The sequence below is a fragment of the Oncorhynchus kisutch genome, linkage group LG11 (genome assembly GCF_002021735.2).
Source record: "Oncorhynchus kisutch isolate 150728-3 linkage group LG11, Okis_V2, whole genome shotgun sequence".
NCBI classification, from domain to species: Eukaryota; Metazoa; Chordata; class Actinopteri; order Salmoniformes; family Salmonidae; genus Oncorhynchus; species Oncorhynchus kisutch.
In genome coordinates, this window is record NC_034184.2 from 3,101,586 (window position 1) to 3,119,930 (window position 18,345).

Below are 18,345 nucleotides of genomic sequence, written 5' to 3' on the forward strand. Positions count from 1 at the left end.
ACAAGTGTTATACATTGGTTAAAATAAAAACTTCTTGTTAATCCAGCTGCTTTATCAGATTTCAAAAAGGCTTTACGGCGAAAGCATACCATGCGATTATCTGAGGACAGCGCCCCGCTTACAAAAGCATACAAACATTTTCCAACCAAGTAGAGGAGTCACGAAAGTCAGAAATAGCGCTAAAATGAATCACTTACCTTTGAAGATCTTCATCTGGTTGCAATCAGAAGGGTCCCAGTTACACAATAAATTGTCGTTTTGTTCGATAAAGTCCCTCTTTTATATCCCAAAAACTCAGTTTTGTTGGCGCATTTTGTTCAGTAATCCACTGGCTCAAAGGCAGTCAAAACAGATGGTCTCTCTCCTCTCTCCCCAGAGTTGTTGTATAACCTGACAGCTGGTCTCTCTCTGTCTCTCCCCAGAGTTGTTGTATAGCCTGACAGCTGGTCTCTCTCCTCTCTCCCCAGAGTTGTTGTATAGCCTGACAGCTGGTCTCTCTCCTCTCTCCCCAGAGTTGTTGTATAGCCTGACAGCTGGTCTCTCTCCTCTCTCCCCAGAGTTGTTGTATAGCCTGACAGCTGGTCTCTCTGATCTCTCCCCAGAGTTGTTGTATAACCTGACTGCTGGTCTCTCTCCTCTCTCCCCAGAGTTGTTGTATAATGTCGTGGAAATTTCCTCTGTTTACCAAATCATGAGAGCAAACCACACACAAGTCAGAGTTAGTTATCAAAGTCCATCTTTAATTATATGAGCTCTATCACAACCCTGTGACTCTCAGATCAATTCAGTGTCTATCAATGAATTCTCTGAGAGTCCCTTCCACATTGCAACTGAGATCCTTTAATAGCAAAAAACACACATAGCTAGACAGCATAGACATAATTTATCATTCAGCTTTGTCTCCTAAACTATGTTCTCTTCTCAAACTCAGAACCATAAACAAATCCTCCATATCAACAGCCATATATCAAATCCATCCTATCTTGACAAGATCACAGAGACACATTGACTGGCACACAGACATTGTGGAGCCAAGAGATACACGCTTGACCTCTCCCCTTTCTCTGGCCCAAACAACTTAGTCTTGACATAGAACAGATACTGCAACCCCGCCACAGTATTATACAAAACTAACATTCTGATGAGAAGTAACTTACAAACATATGATGAATATAAAACATCTTACCTATGTTACCAACCAATTCTGATTATTCCCCAACAATAACCTGACAGCTGGTCTCTCTCCTCTCTCCCCAGAGTTGTTGTATAGCCTGACAGCTGGTCTCTCTCCTCTCTCCCCAGAGTTGTTGTATAGCCTGACAGCTGGTCTCTCTCCTCTCTCCCCAGAGTTGTTGTATAGCCTGACAGCTGGTCTCTCTCCTCTCTCCCCAGAGTTGTTGTATAACCTGACAGCTGGTCTCTCTCCCCAGAGTTGTTGTATAACCTGACAGCTGGTCTCTCTCCTCTCTCCCCAGAGTTGTTGTATAACCTGACAGCTGGTCTCTCTCCCCAGAGTTGTTGTATAACCTGACAGCTGGTCTCTCTCCTCTCTCCCCAGAGTTGTTGTATAACCTGACAGCTGGTCTCTCTCCCCAGAGTTGTTGTATAGCCTGACAGCTGGTCTCTCTCCTCTCTCCCCAGAGTTGTTGTATAGCCTGACAGCTGGTCTCTCTCCTCTCTCCCCAGAGTTGTTGTATAACCTGACAGCTGGTCTCTCTCCTCTCTCCCCAGAGTTGTTGTATAACCTGACAGCTGGTCTCTCTCCTCTCTCCCCAGAGTTGTTGTATAGCCTGACAGCTGGTCTCTCTCCTCTCTCCCCAGAGTTGTTGTATAGCCTGACAGCTGGTCTCTCTCCTCTCTCCCCAGAGTTGTTGTATAACCTGACAGCTGGTCTCTCTCCCCAGAGTTGTTGTATAACCTGACAGCTGGTCTCTCTCCCCAGAGTTGTTGTATAACCTGACAGCTGGTCTCTCTCCCCAGAGTTGTTGTATAGCCTGACAGCTGGTCTCTCTCCTCTCTCCCCAGAGTTGTTGTATAGCCTGACAGCTGGTCTCTCTCCTCTCTCCCCAGAGTTGTTGTATAGCCTGACAGCTGGTCTCTTTCCTCTCTCCCCAGAGTTGTTGTATAGCCTGACAGCTGGTCTCTCTCCTCTCTCCCCAGAGTTGTTGTATAACCTGACAGCTGGTCTCTCTCCCCAGAGTTGTTGTATAACCTGACAGCTGGTCTCTCTCCTCTCTCCCCAGAGTTGTTGTATAGCCTGACAGCTGGTCTCTCTCCTCTCTCCCCAGAGTTGTTGTATAACCTGACAGCTGGTCTCTCTCCTCTCTCCCCAGAGTTGTTGTATAGCCTGACAGCTGGTCTCTTTCCTCTCTCCCCAGAGTTGTTGTATAGCCTGACAGCTGGTCTCTCTCCTCTCTCCCCAGAGTTGTTGTATAACCTGACAGCTGGTCTCTCTCCCCAGAGTTGTTGTATAACCTGACAGCTGGTCTCTCTCCTCTCTCCCCAGAGTTGTTGTATAACCTGACAGCTGGTCTCTCTCCTCTCTCCCCAGAGTTGTTGTATAGCCTGACAGCTGGTCTCTCTCCTCTCTCCCCAGAGTTGTTGTATAGCCTGACAGCTGGTCTCTCTCCTCTCTCCCCAGAGTTGTTGTATAACCTGACAGCTGGTCTCTCTCCCCAGAGTTGTTGTATAACCTGACAGCTGGTCTCTCTCCCCAGAGTTGTTGTATAACCTGACAGCTGGTCTCTCTCCTCTTTCCCCAGAGTTGTTGTATAACCTGACAGCTGGTCTCTCTCCCCAGAGTTGTTGTATAGCCTGACAGCTGGTCTCTCTCCTCTCTCCCCAGAGTTGTTGTATAGCCTGACAGCTGGTCTCTCTCCTCTCTCCCCAGAGTTGTTGTGTAACCTGACAGCTGGTCTCTCTCCTCTCTCCCCAGAGTTGTTGTATAGCCTGACAGCTGGTCTCTCTCCTCTCTCCCGAGAGTTGTTGTATAACCTGACAGCTGGTCTCTCTCCTCTCTCCCCAGAGTTGTTGTATAGCCTGACAGCTGGTCTCTCTCCTCTCTCCCCAGAGTTGTTGTATAACCTGACAGCTGGTCTCTCTCCTCTCTCCCCAGAGTTGTTGTATAGCCTGACAGCTGGTCTCTCTCCCCAGAGTTGTTGTATAGCCTGACAGCTGTTCTCTCTCCTCTCTCCCCAGAGTTGTTGTATAACCTGACAGCTGGTCTCTCTCCTCTCTCCCCAGAGTTGTTGTATAACCTGACAGCTGGTCTCTCTCCTCTCTCCCCAGAGTTGTTGTATAGCCTGACAGCTGGTCTTTCTCCTCTCTCCACAGAGTTGTTGTATAGCCTGCCAGCTGGTCTCTCTCCTCTCTCCCCAGAGTTGTTGTATAGCCTGACAGCTGGTCTCTCTCCTCTCTCCCCAGAGTTGTTGTATAACCTGACAGCTGGTCTCTCTCCTCTCTCCCAAGAGTTGTTGTATAACCTGACAGCTGGTCTCTCTCCTCTCTCCCCAGAGTTGTTGTATAACCTGACAGCTGGTCTCTCTCCTCTCTCCCCAGAGTTGTTGTATAGCCTGACAGCTGGTCTCTCTCCTCTCTCCCCAGAGTTGTTGTATAACCTGACAGCTGGTCTCTCTCCTCTCTCCCCAGAGTTGTTGTATAGCCTGACAGCTGGTCTCTCTCCTCTCTCCCCAGAGTTGTTGTATAACCTGACAGCTGGTCTCTCTCCTCTCTCCCCAGAGTTGTTGTATAACCTGACAGCTGATGTGGATAAGAGGCAGAGGAGCCAGTCTTCCAGAGTGTACTTCATTCAGAACGGAGCCCAGATCAGCTTCATGAGCAACGAGCTCAGTCTGGACATCAACAGAGAGGATTGCCAACAGTACACTGCATATGTTAAGGTGAGTCCCTAGAAGTCATTTAGTTTGTCGCAGTGCTTTGCTTTATCTTGGCCAGGTCGCAGTTGTAAATGAGAACTTGTTCTCAACTGGCCTACCTGGTTAAATAAAGGTGAAATAAAATAAATAAATCAAATGTGGGCCTGTGGCTGGCAATGCCAAGGTTGTGGCTTCAATTCCTGTAGAGATCACATACGATAGGTCCCTTTTCCTCCGAGCAGATTTTCCCCAGCGTTCAAAGCTGGTTGCAATGATTATCAGTTTTTTTGTCGTAAAGTCGCGGTCAGGTTGTATACTGGTTGTATAAGGAAGTTTGTTTAATGTCAAGAAGACATCTTCTGGTTGACCAACAGAGACCACTGGGTTGTAAGTCTCACACACCAGACTGTGTTGTGTGCCACCAGGTTAAGGTGACAGTATACTGTATGATGACTTCTCATCCAGAAAACATGTTTACAACTAGATATGATGTCGTTAAGATGTCAGTTGCCCGGATGTTGCCCTATTTGTCCCAGTTAGTTGGTTCAGTTGGAGCTATTGTGTCCATGTCCTCCACTGAACTCTTTCTCATGGCAACTGGGTTATTCAAGCAGTGTTTGTCAAGCTGTTTTCTTTCTGTTTGTTTTGATGTTCTGAAGCGAAGTTCAATCTCCATAGCATCTCCGGTGGCAACTTCCGTTCAGTCCTAATAGTTTTGACAGGCTCAAAACAATGTTGAAATTGTAGGCAAGGCAAACAAAACAAAGGTGAATCATGTTGGCTATAATCATTGTTCCCTCTCATTTTTTTTTCAGCACTGAGCAAATTTCAGGTCTGCTGTGCAACTTTCAACACACGTTTACAGTGAACACTGAGGCTGAACCCCCTTTAAATTCCAGTTATAACAGGGGCCAGGTATTCTACTGTGGATGTTTGATCATAATGTAGTCCTACCAGTGGCCTACAATCAATAACAATGGAGAAGAATGCATCCCATAACATTCTATCATTCAGCCTACAGTAGCAGCAATGTGTGGTGTTCAATGTAGAAAAATCTACATTCCATGAGACTTTAGAAAAAACATGCAGGGCTTGACATTAATAACCTGTTTATCCACTTCACCTTCAGACAAGGAGGTGACTGAAAATGTGTTGTTTGACGCAAGAAACCACAAAATACAATTAATCTGTCAAATTATGCTACCCTCTGCCTGTTGGCTACTTAGCTTATTGAAGACTGTTTCAAAATACAACACTGCCCCTGTAAAACATAAAAAAGCTCTTTACCTGACTCAAAGATGGCTAGAAGTGCTCTTGTAGGAAGCAACCACTCCCCCATTGTTGTCTAGAAATGAGCTATAACTGTGCTAATAACTAATTAGCAAAGAACATTAACACATTTGCACAGGTGGCTACATGCAGCTCTCGCTTTGATCTCAAGCATATCTATTCGGGACCCCTCATACTGTAAACAGTCCAGTTCAAAGTGAATGGCACAGATCCATATATGGCAATGGTCTATTTGCACATTGGCCTACTGCAGCTCTGATTGGTTAAGAGTATGGGCTTGAGTCATTGCTGTCAATGCAATAAAATCCTACTCCGATGCGCTTCACAAGAAAATCTCTTGCACAGTTAGTTTTGCATACTAAGTCTTGCATAGTTTTTTTTTCAGTATGTTACGTTGAAGGTGGCTAATATTGTGTTGATTCGAGCACAATTTCCACAGTGGAGGGAAACGTTGATAGTGTTAACTCAAAGGGAAAACTCTAGAAAGTTGAGTGAAGTTCAGTCTCGTGCTTCTCTGCGAGGGCTGATATTTCTTCTGCATGGCAGTCCGAAGGGAGCAGTGCGCAACTTAGAGGGAACATTGTCTATAATATACACTGCTCAAAAAAATAAAGGGAACACTTAAACAACACAATGTAACTCCAAGTCAATCACACTTCTGTGAAATCAAACTGTCCACTTAGGAAGCAACACTGATTGACAATAAATGTCACATGCTGTTGTGCAAATGGAATAGACAACAGGTGGAAATTATAGGCAATAAGCAAGACACCCCCAATAAAGGAGTGGTTCTGCAGGTGGGGACCACAGACCACTTCTCAGTTCCTATGCTTCCTGGCTGATGTTTTGGTCACTTTTGAATGCTGGCGGTGCTTTCACTCTAGTGGTAGCATGAGACGGAGTCTACAACCCACACAAGTGGCTCAGGTAGTGCAGCTCATCCAGGATGGCACATTAATGCGAGCTGTGGCAAGAAGGTTTGCTGTGTCTGTCAGCGTAGTGTCCAGAGCATGGAGGCGCTACCAGGAGACAGGCCAGTACATCAGGAGACGTGGAGGAGGCCGTAGGAGGGCAACAACCCAGCAGCAGGACCGCTACCTCCGCCTTTGTGCAAGGAGGAGAAGGAGGAGCACTGCCAGAGCCCTGCAAAATGACCTCCAGCAGGCCACAAATGTGCATGTGTCTGCTCAAACGGTCAGAAACAGACTCCATGAGGGTGGTAATGAGGGCCCGACGTCCACAGGTGGGGGTTGTGCTTACAGCCCAACACCGTGCAGGACGTTTGGCATTTGCCAGAGAACACCAAGATTGGCAAATTCGCCACTGGAGCCCTGTGCTCTTTACATATGAAAGCAGGTTCACACTGGAGACGCCGTAGAGAACGTTCTGCTGCCTGCAACATCCTCCAGCATGACCGGTTTGGCGGTAGGTCAGTCATGGTGTGGGGTGGCATTTCTTTGGGGGGCCGCACAGCTCGCCAGAGGTAGCCTGACTGCCATTAGGTACCGAGATGAGATCCTCAGACCCCTTGTGAGACCATATGTTGGTGCGGTTGGCCCTGGGTTTCTCCTAATGCAAGACAATGCTAGACCTCATGTGGCTGGAGTGTGTCAGCAGTTCCTGCAAGAGGAAGGCATTGAGGCTATGGACTGGCCGGCCCATTCCCCAGACCTGAATCCAATTGAGCACATCTGGGACATCATGTCTTGCTCCATCCACCAACGCCACGTTGCACCACAGACTGTCCAGGAGTTGGCGGATGCTTTAGTCCAGGTCTGGGATGAGATCCCTCAGGAGACCATCCGCCACCTCATCAGGAGCATGCCCAGGCGTTGTAGGGAGGTCATACAGGCACGTGGAGGCTACACACACTACTGAGCCTCATTTTGACTTGTTTTAAGGACATTACATCAAAGTTGGATCAGCCTGTAGTGTGGTTTTCCACTTTAATTTTGAGTGTGACTCCAAATCCAGACCTCCATGGGTTGATTAATTTGATTTCCATTCCAGTGTGATTTTGTTGTCAGCACATTCAACTATGTAAAGAAAAAAGTATTTAACAAGAATATTTCATTCATTCAGATCTAGGATGTGTTATTTTAGTGTTCCCATTTTTTTTGAGTAGTGTATATTGGCTATAGGTGTGTGTGCATGCGTGTGAAAGTTCAACAGTTGTCTGGTTGAGTGGTTTTATTCTGCAGCTTGCTGGGTCAGGGCAAATGTGACATACAGGCAATCATAACAGTTAAAACAACACTGTTTACTTTCTGCTATCATCTCCAAATGGATAGAAACAGTAGGTGGTAGAGTATCTTCACAGACCACATAGATAAGTAGCTAAGGTGCAGGAAGATATGTGTCTTAAACTGGAAACTGAACCCTCTGCACACTCACTGGTTGAGCCATGCAAATTTCTGTTATTTAATTTCCAAGCCTTCGGTCACCGTAGTAGACCGTTGTCACTATCGTCAGATAGCCTAGAGCTCTGACGGAAACTAGGTTTTAATTACTGCAATTTGCATGCATCTTAATGTGCAGACAAGCTTCTTGTCCGGAGTAGGAACTGTAGACAGTCACATAAATAGTAAGTTACTGTATCGTAACCTGCTGATTCAGAGGCAGCCTTAGAGTGGACCTACAGTATGTCCTGAGGCCTGAGGGCGTCCATGTATGTCTCACCTCCTGCTAATGGGGACCAGAGGTCCCACCCCACACAGAGCCTGTGCATTTCACTGCCATTCTCTACAGTGGACCCCAGGCTAATTTCTCCCTGGGAGGCTGAGCCTGACTGAACTCAATACCATTCTATCCTTCTCGCACTCTCTCTCAAGTACTTTATATGTGCTTGACTGTGTTAGAACCCAGGTCTGCTACCCTGCCATACAGTCCATAGTGTTAGAACCCAGGTCTGCTACCCTGCCATACAGTCCATAGTGTTAGAACCCAGGTCTGCTACCCTGCCATACAGCCCATAGTGTTAGAACCCAGGTCTGCTACCCTGTCATACAGCCCATAGTGTTAGAACCCAGGTCTGCTACCCTGCCATACAGCCCATAGTGTTAGAACCCAGGACTGCTACCCTGTCATACAGCCCATAGTGTTAGAACCCAGGTCTGCTACCCTGCCATACAGCCCATAGTGTTAGAACCCAGGTCTGCTACCCTGCCATACAGTCCATAGTGTTAGAACCCAGGTATGCTACCCTGTCATACAGCCCATAGTGTTAGAACCCAGGTCTGCTACCCTGCCATACAGTCCATAGTGTTAGAACCCAGGTCTGCTACCCTGTCATACAGCCCATAGTGTTAGAACCCAGGTCTGCTACCCTGTCATACAGCCCATAGTGTTAGAACCCAGGTCTGCTACCCTGTCATACAGCCCATAGTGTTAGAACCCAGGTCTGCTACCCTGTCATACAGCCCATAGTGTTAGAACCCAGGTCTGCTACCCTGCCATACAGCCCATAGTGTTAGAACCCAGGTCTGCTACCCTGCCATACAGTCCATAGTGTTAGAACCCAGGTCTGCTACCCTGCCATACAGCCCATAGTGTTAGAACCCAGGTCTGCTACCCTGTCATACAGCCCATAGTGTTAGAACCCAGGTCTGCTACCCTGCCATACAGCCCATAGTGTTAGAACCCAGGTCTGCTACCCTGTCATACAGCCCATAGTGTTAGAACCCAGGTCTGCTACCCTGCCATACAGCCCATAGTGTTAGAACCCAGGTCTGCTACCCTGCCATACAGTCCATAGTGTTAGAACCCAGGTCTGCTACCCTGCCATACAGCCCATAGTGTTAGAACCCAGGTCTGCTACCCTGCCATACAGCCCATAGTGTTAGAACCCAGGTCTGCTACCCTGCCATACAGTCCATAGTGTTAGAACCCAGGTCTGCTACCCTGTCATACAGCCCATAGTGTTAGAACCCAGGTCTGCTACCCTGCCATACAGTCCATAGTGTTAGAACCCAGGTCTGCTACCCTGCCATACAGCCCATAGTGTTAGAACCCAGGTCTGCTACCCTGCCATACAGTCCATAGTGTTAGAACCCAGGTCTGCTACCCTGTCATACAGTCCATAGTGTTAGAACCCAGGTCTGCTACCCTGTCATACAGCCCATAGTGTTAGAACCCAGGTCTGCTACCCTGTCATACAGCCCATAGTGTTAGAACCCAGGTCAGGGCTGAGTATACCTCACTACATAATATGAGAGACTTTGAACAACACATCATAACACCATTATGGAGCCTTAAACATCCAGTCTGTCCAGTGGAGTTTGTGGAACTCCTAGATGTCTATATACAGTATTCATTGATAATTGGACATTTATGGTTGTTTCTCCTAATTGAACACTGTGACCAGACAGCGGCATAAACTGTTAGCTTCAACTGTGACAATTGTAGGTATACACACAATAGATCAGCAATGTGAAGTATTGTAATGTTAATTCCCAATGTAAACGTGTTCAACATCTTCTATACAGCAATATCTCTATTTTTGGCATCCCAAATGGCACCCTATTCCCTTTATAGTGCACTACTTTTGACCAGAGTCCTATGGGGCGTAAATGCACTATAAAGGGAATAGGGTGCCATTTGGGACTCAGTCTCTATTTCTGGGTGTGCAGTAGTGTACTGTAGATTAGCGATCTGGTACGTGCCACATACGTAACTAACTGGCATCTCTCTTGTCTCGGTGTACTGTAATGTACTAGGTGGGATCAGGCCAGAACCACGTCACCATAGAATTGATCTGTGTAGTAGAATAGAATAGAAGAGCATAGAATATCATTGAATTTGCCCTTATGAGGGAATTTGTTAAAAAGCATTGGCAATGTAAAGTAGTTTGATTAACCAGAGATCAGAGGAACACTTGGTCTGCTTTGTGGAGTTAAACAGGGTTCAAAGTGTGGTGCCAAAATGACACTTTCAAAATAACCTGTTGGTAATAGCATTCTGTCACCCCCTGATCTTAGAGATCCTTTTAATTCTCTATTTGGTTAAGTCAGGGTGTGACTAGGGTGGACAATCTATGTTTTCTATTTCTTTGTTGGCCTGGTATGGTTCCCAATCAGAGGCAGCTGTCTATCGTTGTCTCTGATTGGGGATCATATTTAGGCAGCCTTTTTTCCCACCTGTTGTTTGTGGGATCTTGTTTTCGTGTACCTGCCTGTGAGCAGCCCAGAACGTCACGTTTTGTTTTCCACTGTATTGTTTTTGGTGAGTTTCATATTTATGAAACATGTGGAACTCTAAGTATGCTGCGCCTTGGTCCATTCATTCAGACGATCGTGACACATTCTTTCTAGTCAATGAACTAGTATTCAAAGGTGTGACATTTTTAATAACTTCCAATATTATAATAATATAACCTCTGGTGTTTATCTTTCTTTTTTAGGTAATCAAAGGTGTGCATTACATTTATTAGATTTTCTAAACACCTTTTTCACACACAGTTCTCTACATTAGTTGTATACAGTTCTCTACATTAGTTGTATACAGTTCTCTACATTAGTTGTATACAGTTCTCTACATTAGTTGTATACAGTTCTCTACATTAGTTGTATACAGTTCTCTACATTAGTTGTATACAGTTCTCTACATTAGTTGTATACAGTTCTCTACATTACTTCTGTACAGTTCTCTACATTAGTTGTATACAGTTGTCTACATTAGTTGTATACAGTTCTCTACATTAGTTGTATACAGTTCTCTACATTAGTTGTATACAGTTCTCTACATTAGTTCTGTACAGTTCTCTACATTAGTTCTATACAGTTCTCTACATTAGTTCTATACAGTTCTCTACATTAGTTGTATACAGTTGTCTACATTAGTTGTATACAGTTCTCTACATTAGTTGTATACAGTTCTCTACATTAGTTATATACATTAGTTGTATACAGTTCTATACGTTAGGTGTGTATAGTTCTATACGTTAGGTGTGTATAGTTCTATATGTTAGGTGTATATAGTTCTATACGTTAGGTGTGTATAGTTCTATACGTTAGTTGTATACAGTTCTATATGTTAGGTGTGTATAGTTCTATATGTTAGGTGTGTATAGTTCTATACGTTAGGTGTGTATAGTTCTATACGTTAGGTGTGTATAGTTCTATATGTTAGGTGTGTATAGTTCTATACGTTAGGTGTGTATAGTTCTATATGTTAGGTGTATACAGTTCTATACGTTAGGTGTATACAGTTCTATATGTTAGGTGTATACAGTTCTATACGCTAGGTGTATACAGTTCTATACGTTAGGTGTGTATAGTTCTATACGTTAGGTGTGTATAGTTCTATACGTTAGGTGTGTATAGTTCTATACGTTAGGTGTATACAGTTCTATACGTTAGGTGTATACAGTTCTATATGTTAGGTGTATACAGTTCTATATGTTAGGTGTATACAGTTCTATACGCTAGGTGTATACAGTTCTATACGTTAGGTGTGTATAGTTCTATACGTTAGGTGTGTATAGTTCTATACGTTAGGTGTGTATAGTTCTATACGTTAGGTGTGTATAGTTCTATACGTTAGGTGTGTATAGTTCTATACGTTAGGTGTGTATAGTTCTATACGTTAGGTGTGTATAGTTCTATACGTTAGGTGTATATAGTTCTATACGTTAGGTGTATACAGTTCTATATGTTAGGTGTGTATAGTTCTATACGCTAGGTGTGTACAGTTCTATACGTTAGGTGTGTATAGTTCTATACGTTAGGTGTGTATAGTTCTATACGTTAGGTGTGTATAGTTCTATACGTTAGGTGTGTATAGTTCTATATGTTAGGTGTGTATAGTTCTATATGTTAGGTGTGTATAGTTCTATACGTTAGGTGTGTAAATTAATATGTGGATTATAATGGACATTTTTGGAGGAGTTGATCCATTTTTCACAGAAAATGATATGCGACAACAGTGATCAAATGAAGATAGCAGATCTGTATGTGGAAAAACTGCTTATCAGAGAGAGAAACAGATTAGTTTACACAGATGGATCTGATTTTGATTAAACACTTGATCAATTCATCTTTAGTCAACATTTTCATCTAACATGTAATGGACTTAAACTTGAAATCCTTACACACAGTGAACACATGGACTAACAAAGATTACACAACCCTACGTCTATCAGAGAAAAACACCAGGAATGATCACTCACTCAGTAAATCACAAGACATTATGGAACGCCAGTTCATTGATAGTGAAATCATATAATGTGTTTCATATTGATGTTTTGGCTGGCGGGGGAACGGCTGTGCAAAGGCGTGCCAGAGTTCCAGAGGAACTTTGTTTGGTTATTTGAGCTAAAATAAATGACACACTTCTCACTACAGTCATACCTCACATTCTAGAGACGGACAACGGGGATATTCTAATGGTGAATGATATGGATGTTTGAAAGGACCAGGTGTGTGTGTGTGTGTGTGTGTGTGTGTGTGTGTGTGAGTGTGAGTGAATGATTTGGGTGGTTGAAAGGAGCAGGAGTGGTGTTTGCGTGTGAGTAAGTGACTGATTTCAAGAGCTGAATTTTCTCCACCCTTAATTTTCAAGTGTCACATTCTCACATTAATTTTTGTGCAATTGGCACATCATCTCTTTGGTTGTCTCTCAGCTTACTTTATATCAGTTAACCTTGAAAATGTATCATGAAATAGCTTGCAGGTTTAGATCAGTGTTCATCTACTTTTTGCATCTGGATATTATACTGAACCTGGATATTATACTAAACCTGGATATTATACTGAACCTGGATATTATACTGAACCTGGATATTATACTGAACCTGGATATTATACTGAACCTGGTTGTTATTGTCACATTCGTCATAACAAGGAGACCAAGGCGCAGCGTGATTGGAATACATTCTTAAACTATTTCTACCCCCATCTCCACCAGTTGTCAGGCTGGAGGTCGCCTTTCTGCGTCACTATGGCGTCTTCTCTTTATTTTAGTGTTGACAGACAGATGCCCAAGTTTCCACCAGAAGAAGCGCCAAGGTCCAACCATCATAATAGACTGATGGGCTTATAAATAAACTAGAGCCAGGACAGATAGAGATATCTGCTAGAAGATATTTAATATGGCCAGCCAAGGCAAAGTTATTATGGGATATACTGGGGACATATAGCGCAGAGAGAGTGAACATTAGGAATGTGGGGCACCAAGAGGAGTTTCTAGACAACTGTTAGGGGGCTTGAGCTTTGTCTTAATAAGTGTCTTTGTCGCACTGCTTTGCTTTATCTTGGCCAGGTTACAGTTGTAAATGAGAACTTGTTCTCAATTGGCCTACCTGGTTAAATAAAGGTGAAAAAAATAAAATAAATCAAATCAAATCAAATCAAAAAAATAAAGACTGTAATGGACCTAATAGCCTACTACGCTAGCTAGCTATACCACTCTTTAATGACCGCAAATGGCAGTGGCCCTTGTCACAGGTTCACGACACATACTGTATTCATACCACCACAGGGCTGTGAGATGGGCTTGTTGAAGCATAAATATGCATATGAGGATTGATTGCCGATGCTGTAAAGCCACCACATGTTGTGATCACAGAGACGGGTTGAGAAGTAGTGTGGTCTGCCTAATAAAGCTTTCCATGGAGGAGAAGCCTGATGTTCACTAAAGAGCCTGGTAGATTCCAGAATGCTAAATGGGACGTCATGTAAAGTCTTAATGAGTGGAACACAATTTAGTTTAGCTGCTACGTCATCGCATCACATTACACGACTCCACTATACTGTATCCATGGACAAATGAAGTGCTCCCTCCACTTCTGTACCTGAGCAATATTAAAACTCTGAGAGACCTACTCCCAGAGACACCCCTGCCTACCACTGGCACGTTCCTAGACAGAGCCAGATCCAAACGGTACCACCACTACCACACTGCATGCTTTGTTGGCCTCCTTATTCAGTTCTGCAGCAGTAAGACATTTTCAATTCCCTCGATGCCATTCCACTGATTTCATTTACCGCTGGCCAAGAAAGGGAATATAATACACACACACACACACACAGACACACACACGGAGAGAAAGCTGATACAGTGAATGGACAGGGCAGGAGGAAGAAAATAGCGTCCAGCTGGTTTCTGTTAAAACAAGGCAGCACCACTATTTATAAAACATAGGATGGAAAACTATTAAAACCCATAGAGGCTGTCTCTCATAGGGCACCCTATTCCCTATATAGTGCATTAGGTTTGACCAGGGTTTGCATAGGAAACCGGGTGCCCTGTGGGACATAGTCAGAGCAGAGGAGCGTAGGATACAGTAATAAACACACTGGAAACATGGAATGAATCCTGTTCTTGGAATAAAGCCTTTGATAAAAATGCACTGTCTGCAAGTATTGAGCTGATTAGGCAATATTACAGCACTAGATTTTAGCATACTAATGTTAAGGATTTCTCATGTGGGTTTGACAGCATTGACTGGGACATTCTAATCTCAGTCACAGTCTAATTTATTTTGTAAGGTGACACATCAAATACTACATTAAAGGGATACTTTGGGAATTTGGCAATGAGACCCTTTGTCTACTTCCCCAGAGTCAGAGTAACTTGTGGATACCATTTTCATGTCTGTGTGTCCAGTAGGAATGAAGTTAGAGGTAGTTTCGCAAGCCTAAGTCTGTGGTACAGTACATGAACAAAAGTATGTGGACGCCTGCTCGTCGAACATCTTATTCCAAAACCATGGGCATTAATACAGAGTTGGTCCCCCCTTTGTTACTATAACAGCCTCTAGTAGGGCAGAAATTTGACTGACTTGTTGGAAAGGTGTTATCCTATGACAGTGCCACTTTGAAAGTCACTAAGCTTTTCAGTAAGGCCATTCTACTACCAATGTTTTTATGGAGATTGCATGGCTGTGTGCTGGAATTGATACACCTGTCAGCAACGGGTGTGGCTAAAATTGCCGAATCCACTAATTTGAAGGGGTGTCCACATAGTTCTCTATATATAGTATATCTTCTAGCATGCTAGCATGTACCATACACTTTCAGTTGTTGCGCCTACACTAGTTAGCAATTGCGCTATCTCTAGTTAGTAACTTCCTTCAAGCTGCACGCAGAGACATACATTTTTTAAATCTGATCTGGGGAAGTAGATGAAATCTTAAACTGAACAGGGATCATGTACAGAACCGTGTTGTGTTCTAATCTAGATCATAGAAATTGTATGCACAAACTAATTATTTAACATATTTGGGTTTGTAGTCTTTTGGGACAATAGAACACTAAAGATAGAATGTTTCCTGGATGGCTCTTGTACTGGCTAGTTAGCTGCCACTTGATGCCACCATACAGCACACATGCACACACACTCACCACGCAGCACACACACACACCACGCAGCACACACACACACACACCACGCAGCACACACACACCACGCAGCACACACACATACCACGCAGCACACACACACACACACACACACACACACACACACACACACACACACACACACACACCACGCAGCACACACACACACACACACACACACACACACACCACGCAGCACACACACACACACACACCACGCAGCACACACACACACACACACCACGCAGCACACACACACCATGCAGCACACACACACACACACACCACGCAGCACACACACACCACGCAGCACACACACACCACGCAGCACACACACACACACACACACACCACGCAGCACACACACACACACACACCACGCAGCACACACACACACCACGCAGCACACACACACACACCACGCAGCACACACACACACACCACGCAGCACACACACACACACCACGCAGCACACACACACACCACGCAGCACACACACACACACCACGCAGCACACACACACACCACGCAGCACACACACACACACCACGCAGCACACACACACACACCACGCAGCACACACACACACCACGCAGCACACACACACACACCACGCAGCACACACACACACCACGCAGCACACACACACACCACGCAGCACACACACACACACCACGCAGCACATACACACACACCACGCAGCACACACACACACCACGCAGCACACACACACACCACGCAGCACACACACATACCACGCAGCACACACACACACACACACACACACACACACCACGCAGCACACACACACACACACACACCACGCAGCACACACACACACACACACACACCACGCAGCACACACACACACACACACACACACACACCACGCAGCACACACACACACACACACCACGCAGCACACACACACCATGCAGCACACACACACACACACACCACGCAGCACACACACACCACGCAGCACACACACACCACGCAGCACACACACACCACGCAGCACACACACACCACGCAGCACACACACACACACACCACGCAGCACACACACACACACACCACGCAGCACACACACACACACACCACGCAGCACACACACACACCACGCAGCACACACACACACACCACGCAGCACACACACACACACACCACGCAGCACACACACACACACCACGCAGCACACACACACACCACGCAGCACACACACACACCACGCAGCACACACACACACACCACGCAGCACACACACACACCACGCAGCACACACACACACCACGCAGCACACACACACACACCACGCAGCACACACACACACACCACGCAGCACACACACACACCACGCAGCACACACACACACACCACGCAGCACACACACACACACCACGCAGCACACACACACACACCACGCAGCACACACACACACACCACGCAGCACACACACACACACCACGCAGCACACACACACACCACGCAGCACACACACACACCACGCAGCACACACACACACACCACGCAGCACGCACACACACCACGCAGCACGCACACACACACACAACGCAGCACACACACAACGCAGCACACACACACCACGCAGCACACACACACACACACACAATTAAAAGCAGATGATGAAGTTTTATCCATCAATGGCTGTAGATATAGAACCCTGGCTCCGACCCTGGCTCTACTTCTTATCTACCCTGGCTATCACCCTGCCTCTGACCTTGGCTCTAATTATCTACCCTGGCTATCATCCTGGCTCTGAGCTTGGCTCTGCTTATCTTCCCTGGCTCCGACCCTGGCTCTACTTCTTATCTACCCTGGCTATCACCCTGGCTCTGACCTTGGCTCTACTTATCTACCCTGGCTACTTACCTTGGCTCCACACCCCAGCTCTACTTTTATCTACCCTGTCTCCACACCCTGGCTCTACTTCTTATCTCCCCTAGCTATCACCTTGGCTCTGACCCCAGCTCTACTTCTTATCTACCCTGACTACTTACCCTGGTTCAGACCCCAGCTCTACTTCTTATCTAACCTGACTACTCACCCTGGTTCAGACCCCAGCTCTACTTCTTATCTACCCTGGCTACTCACCCTGGTTCAGACCCCAGCTCTACTTCTTATCTACCCTGGTTCAGGGCCCAGCTCTACTTCTTATCTACCCTGGCTACTCACCCTGGTTCAGACCCCAGCTCTACTTCTTATCTACCCTGGCTACTTACCCTGGTTCAGACCCCAGCTCTACTTCTTATCTACCCTGACTACTTACTCTGGTTTAGACCACAGCTCTACTTCTTATCTACCCTGGTTCAGGCCACAGCTCTACTTCCTATCTACCCTGGCTACTCACCCTGGCTCTGACCCCAGCTCTACTTCTTATCTACCCTGGCTACTCACCCTGGCTCAGACCCCAGCTCTACTTCTTATCTACCTTGACTACTTACCCTGGCTCCTCACAATGGCTTCTCACCCTGGCTCCTCACCCTGGCTCCTCACCTTGGCTCCTCACCTTGGCTCCTCACCCTGGCTCCTCACCTTGGCTCCTCACCATGGCTCCTCACCTTGGCTCCTCACCATGGCTTCTCACCCTGGCTCCGATCCTGGCAACTCACCCTGGTTGTTGCCAGAAGCGCATACTCCTGCATACTGTACTGTGTTTCCTGTATGTAGATGGAGTCTGGCCTATGGGAAATAGAAAACATGCACACATCAGAGATTTATTTAATGTACGGCAGACCTGGGTTCAAATAGTATTTTAAGAGATTTTAAATATTTAATTGTGTTTGATTGTCCCTGCCTGTTTCAATGGAATGGAAGAAATG

At 45.6% G+C, this 18,345-nt stretch overlaps 1 protein-coding gene across 1 annotated transcript in view; it reads left to right on the plus strand.

Moving 5' to 3' along the window:
* LOC109900099 (integrin alpha-9) overlaps positions 1–18,345 on the plus strand; it is a 157,341-nt gene that overhangs the window by 63,517 nt on the left and 75,479 nt on the right. Inside the window, exon 15 of the mRNA XM_031835194.1 lies at positions 3,739–3,899. Coding sequence (XP_031691054.1) covers positions 3,739–3,899 — 161 coding nt within the window. The remainder of the gene's footprint in view (positions 1–3,738; positions 3,900–18,345) is intronic.